Genomic DNA, 9,100 nt, shown 5'->3' on the forward strand with positions numbered 1-9,100 from the left:
TGCTTGGGGTGAGCTGCTGGACCAGGGGGTTGGATAAGATGATCTCCAGAGGTCCCTTCCAGCCCGACACTGGGATTCTGGGATTTCAGAAAAGGCCCCTTCACCCCACGCATGGGAGGATGGGTTGTGCCTAGTGAGCAGCTCAGCTGGGAAGCCAGAGCACCCCCCTGCAGAGGGCACTGACAGCAGCTCTGCTGAGGTGCCATCAGCACGGGAAGGTGCAGGTGGCTCTTCACACAAGCAGTTTCTCTCTCCCTGCTGCAGCACAGCTACAGCTGCTCCATGAGACACCAAGACCCTTCACACTAAAGACCTTCCCAACACCAACACCAGGCCCAACTCTGCATCGTTCTCCTGCAGAGCTCAAGAGCAGGTCGGCCAGACTAAAAACCAAACGTGCCCACCACCCCAGCAGCTCTGTGCTCCCGAGAGCGTTCGTCCAGGGAGGTGTTGCCAGTCCAGGGAGGGCTGTGGGCAGCAGCAGCAGAGCAGGAGAAGCAGAGGGGAGCGTGGCAGGGGTGGGTGCAGCCTCCCCGTGGCGCAGCGCAGGCCCCCAGCGCAGGGCTGCACACCAGGGTCTCTTTGGTATCAGCAGCTGAGTTTCACAGCAGAGAACAGGAGGAGAACAAAGCCACCAGCCCAGCAGGTGCCTTCACCCGTGGCTGTGCTCTGAGTGGGTTTCACCAGCCAGGCCCCTGCTGCTCTCTCCCTCTTCCAACAGTTCACGGTGTGACGTGGAACCTTCCACCTCCCAGCCTGCCTGCAGAGATCCTCTGCTGGAGGGGACCTGCCCAGGTGGAGGACGGGCTCCCAGGTGGGACAGGAAGGTCCTCGCCTCCCCCAAGGGGGTGTCCCAGGAGCAGGTATCCACAGATCCCACGGAGCTCTGCCCAGTCAGGCGGAGCCCAGGAGCTCCAGGAGGGCACCGACGGCGCCGAAGTAACCCTGAGGAGCAGAGAGCAGGGGCTCAAACACCAGCCAGGGAGGGGAACTGCAACAGCTTGTACAGGAGGGGGGAACAGGAACGAGAGGCAGGTAGGGAACGAAATGGACTCGCCCTAAAATCGCTGTGCTGGGGAGTGGAGCTGCACAGAGTCAGCTCTGCTGCCAGTGGGCTCAGAAGGAAGTTCTCAAGCATCATAAAACGGGCAGTAAAGTACTGTGGGATCAGCTGCTGGAGCAACACCCCCGTTGTGCCCCCGCCGGGACTGCACGGCACAGCCCCGGGAGCTGCCTGCCAGCAGCAGCCACAGGCCCACGCGCCTCCTCCCGAGGGCTTTTCACACAACCAGAACACACCCCTAGCACGTCACTTCACCTCGTGCTCCAGGAAAAGTGCCTTCAGCTGCCCCTTGGACCAGTAGTCCAGGGCGTAGGCCAGCAGCCGCATGGAGATGGTGTTGATGCGCAGGAAGTTGCCGACGAACACCACGCGGTTGATGTTCTGTGGGGAAAGGGGAAAAGGGGCAGGGGTTAAATCCCTCCCTGGGCTTCCAACGGGGCAAACCCTGAGGAAAGCACCAGCAAGGGCCAGGGGGGACCTGGCAGTGGTTTAAACCACTTAAAGGTGGTTTCCAACTCAACGATTCCATGAGTGAAGGGGCTGCTGGGGCATTGGGGAGGATCCGCAGGACGTGAGGAGCACCCAGAGCTCTGTCAGAAAGCAGAGCCACCAGCTCACGTCAGGACCACCTCCTCCTCAGACCCTTCCACACTACTGGAAACCCACAGATCCAGCTACAGCCCTTCTAGCTTGGGAATCTGAATAGAACTATTGATTTTGGGCCCTGAGATCCTTAGACTGGCTGGGAACCCTGAGCATCAAGTGCCACCTATTACCTTTCCTCCCAGCTCCAGCCTTTGACTCATCATTAAAAAGCTGAATGACTCTCTACTGTTAATCTGGAACAAAAGTTTTAAAAGAATTTAGAACCCCCTAACCAACACAATTCTGAAAGAAAAACCAACCAAGGAGTGATGTTTTGGCTTTAAATCAGACTTCCAGCCAAGCTTCTCAGTCCCAAAATAGTTCTTCTGAGCCAAGTCATGAACTCTGAATCTTCTCTGTTCTCCACCAAGAAGAGAAATTCCCAGTTCCTGCTCTCACTGAGGAACCAGGATCGAGTCCTGTCTGTGCCTTCACTCAGGGATCTTCCATCTCCACCTTCACTGACCTTCTCCCCAGCTTCTCAGCGTTTTGCCTCCTTTCAGCAGCAGCTGGAGGCAGTGAGTGAGCACCTGCCACGGCAGGAGGAGCCAGGAGGAAGCTTGGCCCTGGCTGCTCCTCCCCCAGGCCCAGGCTCAGAGTGGAGAGGACACCTCTGGTCTCTCATAGCCCTGTACAATGCTGCTTGACATGAATGCAACAAGGCAGCACTGTAAAGAAGCTGAAAGCACAGAGATACGGCGGCCGTGGAGGCGGTGGGGCCGGACCAGGGGGTGGGGAGCAGCTCCTAAAAACACCACAGGGAGGGTCCCACCTCTCCTCCTCCCTCAGACACCCCCAGAGCCACCCACCCACCGCTCCTCCAGCCACCAGAGAGGTGCTGTGGAACTCCTGACCACGCAGGGCACCTAAGGAGACCAGCGGCCAAACCCGACTCGTTCGCAGCACGACCTGGCCCAAGCTACACAAGGACGACGTGGGCTGAAGAACCCAACAGCAGGGGATTCACCCAAGAAGGGGAGGATGGAGCAGGTGTGGAGGGGTGCCTGCAGGGCGCTGCTGGGGGACAGGAGCCCCAGGGAGGTACCTCGTTGAGCGCGCACATGCGCGCGATGGAGCCGATGTTGTTGGTGATGGTGATCAGCGTGGCCTTGGCCAGGTCCTCCTTGCTCACAGCCTCCCGCTTCTCCTTGCTCATCATGTTCCCAAAGCTGGGGAGACAAGTTTGGGGGTTAAAGGTCCCTTTGCAGCAGAATTCCAGAAGAAAATCATAGAACCAGTCAGGTTGGAAAAGATCATCAAGTCCAACCATCAACCCAACACTGCCATGGCCACTAACCCATGGCCCCCAGTGCCATGTCCATGTGTTTCTTTGAACCCCTCCAGGGCTGGGGACTCCAGCACCCCCCTGGGCAGCCTGGGCCAATGTTCCTCATGTCCAACCTAAACCTCCCCTGGTGCAACTTGAAGCCATTTTCTCTTGTCTTATTTCTTGTTCCATGGGAGAAGAGACCAACCTCCACCTGGCTACCACCTCCTTTCAGGGACTTGTTGAGAGCCAGAAGGTCTCCCCTCAGCCTCCTCTTCTCCAGGCTGAACAATCCCAGTTCCCCAAATGGGAATTGCTAATTGAACCAAAGTGATTCATCTGGAATTCATTTACAACTGTAAGAAAGCACTTGACATTAGCAGAGGGACTGGCTGCTCTCCCGAGACACACACATCCAGTTCTCCACCCTTGTGGAATCTCCAGTGAAAACAAGAATCAGTCAAGTCATGTTTATCAGCACCTAAAGGGTGGGGGGCAAGAGGCTGGGGCCAGACTCTGCTCAGTGGTGCCCAGCCACAGGCCAAGGGGCAACGGGCACCAACTGGAACCCAGGAGGTGCCACCTGAGCAGGAGGAGAAACTTCTTTGGGGTGAGGGTGTTGGAGCCTGGAGCAGCTGCCCAGAGAGGCTGTGGAGTCTCCTGCTCTGGAGAGATCCCAAACCCTCCTGGCTGTGACCCTGGGCACCCTGCTGGGGGTGAGCTGCTGGAGCAGGGGGTGGGATGGGGTGATCTCCAGAGGTCCCTTCCAGCCCCACCCTGCTGGGATCCTGTGTTACCTGGATGCCACAGCCCAGCCTGGCAGCCCAAAGCGCTCGTAGTCTCCTCCGTAGATGTCCCGCACCAGCTTGTCCACTTTGGTACTGTCTCCATGGGACGCCATCTCTAGGGCTTCCTCAAAGGTGGAGCAGCCAGTAAGAAGGCAGCAGAGACCAAAAAAGGTTCCTCCTCCGAGGCTGCGAGGTAAAGCAAAATCAAAGTCACCCCCCTTGCTGCTGAAGAGCCAGGAGGAGCAGAGTGGCCCGTTCCCCTGAGAGCTGGGATTGCCCAGCGCTGCTCGGGCTGCCCCACTCCCTCAGCTTCTCTCTCTCCAGCAAGAGCAGTCGTGGAAGAGCAGCAGCTCCCTTCAGACCTCTTCCTCCCAGCTTGCAGCCCTGAAGGAACCCCACACCCTCACAGCCTTCTGCAGGGGGCATGTTTCTCCACGAGAAATTCATTTCCCCGTTTTACAACATCCACCTTCTTCCCAGCACTCAGAGAAGTGGATTTTAAAATAAAGACTCCTCCTGAGGGGTCACTGGAGCCTTGGAGCACAGCTGTCCAGAACTCTGGGGAGCAAAACCACGTCCTGTTCACTTTACCCTGTACACGTGCCAGTAATGATGTGTAAGAACAGCAAGATCTGTGCTGAGAGGGTTTTTTTTAACTATTACTGCTGACTTTAGAGAAATTCAGGAAAGCTTAAAAGCTGCTTTGGCTTTGCCACAAGAGCCTCATCTTCAAGAAGGGTGGATACAGCAGTCCAGCAACTGTCCAGGGAATTATGGCTGTGGCAGCATCCCTTCCTCCAAAACAGGGTGACTGCTGGGGGTCAGGCTGCAAAACTCTACGCGCTAACAGCTGCTCCCACGATCCTATTTGGGATTACCCCCCTGATGGCAAATAGAACAGCTGAGGAGCACCCACCTGGTGCCCGTCACCCGTTTGTAGTTGTCTTTGGAGTAGACGGCCAAGATGCTGACCCCTGAGCCAATGTTCACCAGCAGGAGGGGATAGGGGTTCTCCAGGTTGAAGGGGAGCTTCCTGCAGCGCTCGGCGTCCGTCGGGTTCTCGAAGTAGTAGCACTCCGAGTGCCCGTTGAACCCCACCGAGTCGATGTACAGAACCCCCTTGACAAGGCAGTCCAGCTCGTCCAGCTTGCACAGCTGCAGGTCACCCATCTGGTGGGAGGCAAACAGAAGGGAGAGGATTCAAGCAGTGCCTGGGGATCTGGAGTGTTTCAGACATCCTGAGAATCCCACCGGCTTCCAGTGGCCTGATTCATGCCCTGGCTCTGAGGGACCAGCGTGAAAAGCAAGAAGGGAGAAGGGGTTCAACTCTTTGACAAAAAAAAAATCCCTCTAAACCCACCCCCCCCAAAAAAATCCTGAAAATAAAACCAGGAAGTTATAAAGGTGCTGAGGGACATGGTTTGGTGGTGACCTGGCAGTGCTGGGTTAACAGTTGGACTCCATGATCTCAAAGGTCTCTTCAGCCATTCTACAGATTGCTCTCCCCTCATGTCACTGCCTCAGTTGCAACAAAAAGCCTCTTTCTTTGGTGTGTTTTTTTTTCAAACAAAGCACTTTCCCCACACGTTTTTCACCAACAAACAAGAACCAAACCTGTCATGGAGCCACACGATGATGTCAAATCCCAACCACCAACCTCCTTCCAGTTAATTTACCCCCAAATCTGACCAAACCTCCATCAGCTCACTCACATGCATGTTAAAAACGAAACCAGGCGAGCAAAGGAACAACAAAACAACTACTAAAGGAGTGAAAAACCAGCAATGAGGAAAAAGAAAAGCACAAGACTGAGATGGGGGATTAGTAACAAAGTCGTGCAGGAGCCCAGGCTGTGGGAGTTAGTGGTTTTAGAGCTGCAGGAACGTTCCATGCGCTCTGAGAAAAGAAAAGGCCCCGCTGGGGAGACGCAAACTGGACTCCAGGCACTGCTTCCCGAGCCAAGTTTGAGTTAGCTCTGAAAGCTCACACTCAGAGAGGTTTTAGAGCCTGCAGGGCAAGAGCTTTCTAGTTTTAAGCTTTCCAAACAAACTTCCACTACCAGATCCTACTCGTATAGAAGCCAAAAAAAATGCATACTGTGCGAAAGTCCTGCTCAAATTTGTACGCCCCGCCTCCGGTGGCACACAAGGTGGTGTGGAGGCTGGAGAAGTGCTTCTGGCTGCCCATGTGAATAAAAGCAGGCATGTCATGGGTAGGAAAGCGTATAAAGTGCAGATTGCCTTTGCGCCCACACAGGGTAAGGTCCCTGAGCTCCAGGTGCACGTCCCGGATGCCCGTGGAGCCGTAGGCTACGTTGGAGGTCAGGTATTTGCGGATGCTTTTGAGGTTTTCCACCTCCTCCTCCTCCTCTTCGGCGGTGATGTCCTTGGGCTCGAAGTACACGAGTTTCACCAGGGTGCCTCCGATGTCCAAGCCAAACCAGGGGAACACTAGAGAGGAGACAAAACCCCAGAGAAACGGGGCGTGATGCTGCCGCGCCGGCGGAGGGAGAAGCCGCCCCCAGCCCCCTGGTTTTAATCCCCAGCTGGGATTTTAATCCCCGGCTTGTTCTTCTATAAAGTTCTGGTCCGGAGCCAGAGCCCAGGATAATACCAGTGCTCTCACATCAAAGGGATGTACAAACGTTAACTAATTGCAACACGTAACTGAGGGCAGAGGAGTAATCTGAGATGCCCCAGGGAGACAAAAACAAATGTCTAATTGGATTATTTTATTAGTCCAATTCCCCCGTGGTACGAAATATGCATTAGCGTCAGGCCCAGCAACATTTACAGCTGCATTAGATAACAAGCTCCTTGGAGAAGATCAAGAGCAAACCCCCATCAGATGGAACCTGCGATTAGAGCCCAGAGCTGGAACAGATTAATATCACTATTAATGAGCTGAGGGATGGGTCAGAGCTAACGAGGTGCACGGGCGCAGGGAGACGACGCACCCACACGTTACAGCTTCAGGCAGCAGGAACAAACCTCCACGGGCTTCTTCCAAAGGGAAAAAGGTTTGGAAAAGAAGCCTGAGTGCAGCGTGCACGCTCCTAGCTCCCCTCTGGAGAGGAGGAGCTCGGCCTTGGGTAGAGTTTGTACGTGTCAGAGCCAGGGACAACAGGCCAGTGTTATTTCTGCTCCTCTGTGAGCGTGTGAGGCGAGGCAGCCCTCGCTCCTGGGAGCAGGAATCTCTCCAGCTAGACTCCAGGAAGCAGCAGCCACCCCCAGAACCCCCAGCTGCCTGAGGAAGAGGAGGGAGAGGAGGCAGAGCAGGCTGCTCATCCCCCAGACACCCCGAGGCAGCCCTGGGGAAAGCTCAACAGCACAGAAAGCAGCGCAGGAGGGGAACAGGCTCCCGTGAAAATGGTCTTCAAAAGGACCACAGACCCTCCAGGCAAGGGCTGGAGATGATGTCTGCTCTCCTGGAGGGCTGGCAGAGGTAAAACAGACCCTTTCAGAGCGTCCCAGCTCCCCAGGAGCTGCTCCAGCCACCACTTACAGAGCTATTTTTAAACCCCTCGGTTATTTTTACATATTTACTGAGGCCCCCTCCAATCACCACCAAAAGAGATCTTGAAAGAAGCAGCAAACTCTATTTCAGGAGGCTCATCCAAAGCCCAATCACTCTCTATTTCTAATGCATTCACTTCAAATAAGAACAGCCCTAAAAATAACTGTTCATGAATGAGAGAGAGAGGAATCTGAATCTGGGCCCAGGGGAGAGGGAAAGCTGGAGCAACTCAAGGACTTTTCCCATGCCAGTTCCCCATTCCACGCTCCCTAAATGAACCTCAGCACTGCAAACCCCACCAGCACTCCAGGGTGGGAAGCCCACCACGTGGAGAGAGGCTGAGCAGATGTGTCCCACCTCAAGACTCCCCAGGAAAACCCTCCTGAAGTGCTTCACAAAACCCTGAGGAGTGCTCCACTCCCAGGCACAAGGGTTGTTCTGCAGCTGGTTGTGAAGTTCACACACCAAAACTTCCAGATTTAAGGTCCTTTCCAACACAAGCCATTCTATGATTCTAATAGGGCACAAGAATCACAGACTTTGTCCATCACTTTAGGAAGTTCTGGTCACAAAAAACCCAGCAGTTCCTCAGAAACTTCAGCCCAGCTCATTCTCAGTGCTCACAGGACCTTCAGTTTTTTAATATCTATAAATTTAGTGTTTTCCTGGGGTGTTGTTAAAGCTGCTGCTGAACTGGCAGAAGACCAAGCGTGGGGTTAAGGCACTGCCTGGCACACCAGAAGACACAGCTCCTGGGGACATGGGGACACTGCCTGCAGAGCTGGGTGTCAGTGCCAGCCAGGCTGGGCTCAGGCCTCACCAGTCTTAGAATCACAGGACTATGTGGGTTGGAAAAGACCTTCAGGCTTTTTCAATGAGTCAAAGGCTGGAGCTGGGAGGAGAGGGAAGAGGTGGCACTTGATGCTCAGGGTTCCCAGCCAGTCTAAGGATCTCAGGGCCCAAAATCAATAGTTCTATTCAGATTCCCAAGCTAGAAGGGCTGTAGCTGGATCTGTGGATTTCAGCTCTGGGTGCTCCTCACGTCCTGCAGATCCTCCCCAATGCCCCAGCAGCCCCTTCACTCATGGAACTGTTTGGGTTGGAAACCACCTTTAAGCTGCTAGAGTCCAACCCTTCCCCCAGCACTGCCAGGTGCACTGCAAACCACGTCCCTCAGCACCACATCTCCACAGCTTTTCAGTCCATCCAGGGATGGGGACTCCACTGCTGCCCTGGGCAGCCTGGGACAGCCCTTTTGGGGAAGAAAAGGAGCACCCAAGGCCCTGAGCATGGCCCTGCAGAAGGCTCCTCACTGAGCAGCTGTCCCTCCATCTGCCAACAGCTCGGCTCTCCCGCCAGCAAGTCACCAGGGATCAATTCTTAAATACAGCCTATTAAGGTAATTAACTTAAACCAAATGAGTCTTAATTATGTATCTCTCATTATATACATCCCAGCCACAGGTTAAGAATCTGAGGAAGCAGCTCAAATTAACTCCTCCTGTACCATCCCATAAAGGGTTCTCCACACAGAGCACTCAAATCACCTGGGGGGGCAGGTGGGGGGCAAGAGCCTCCCCTAAAACCCTTTTGAGCCTCTGAAAGGTTTTCTCCACAAGACCTGCTGCAGCAGACAGCAGATCAAGAGTGGCAGCAGAGCTGGTGGCACCCAGGAGCCCCTGGGCAGCCCGGGGGCTGGTTTCTTCTCAGGCAGAAGGTTCTGCTGAAGTAACTGTAGAATGGTTTGGGTAGGAAGGGACCTTAAAGATCTAGTTCCAACCCTGTGCCATGGGCAGGGACACCTCCCACTAGGCAGGGTGCT

At 54.8% G+C, this 9,100-nt stretch overlaps 1 protein-coding gene across 1 annotated transcript; it reads right to left on the minus strand.

Annotated features, from left to right (window-relative positions):
- Window positions 1-894: 894 nt before the first annotated feature.
- PANK2 (pantothenate kinase 2) lies at window positions 895-6,213 on the minus strand (the record flags this gene model as incomplete). Its single annotated transcript, XM_008949585.1, has 6 exons — window positions 895-945; window positions 1,319-1,444; window positions 2,754-2,877; window positions 3,773-3,949; window positions 4,680-4,933; window positions 5,861-6,213. Coding segments are annotated over 6 exons (1,085 nt in total), but the record flags the coding sequence as incomplete, so codon positions are not given.
- Between the last annotated feature and the right edge of the window lie 2,887 nt (window positions 6,214-9,100).

Source organism: Merops nubicus, unplaced genomic scaffold (assembly GCF_000691845.1).
Source record: "Merops nubicus isolate BGI_N331 unplaced genomic scaffold, ASM69184v1 scaffold25511, whole genome shotgun sequence".
Lineage (NCBI taxonomy): Eukaryota > Metazoa > Chordata > Aves > Coraciiformes > Meropidae > Merops > Merops nubicus.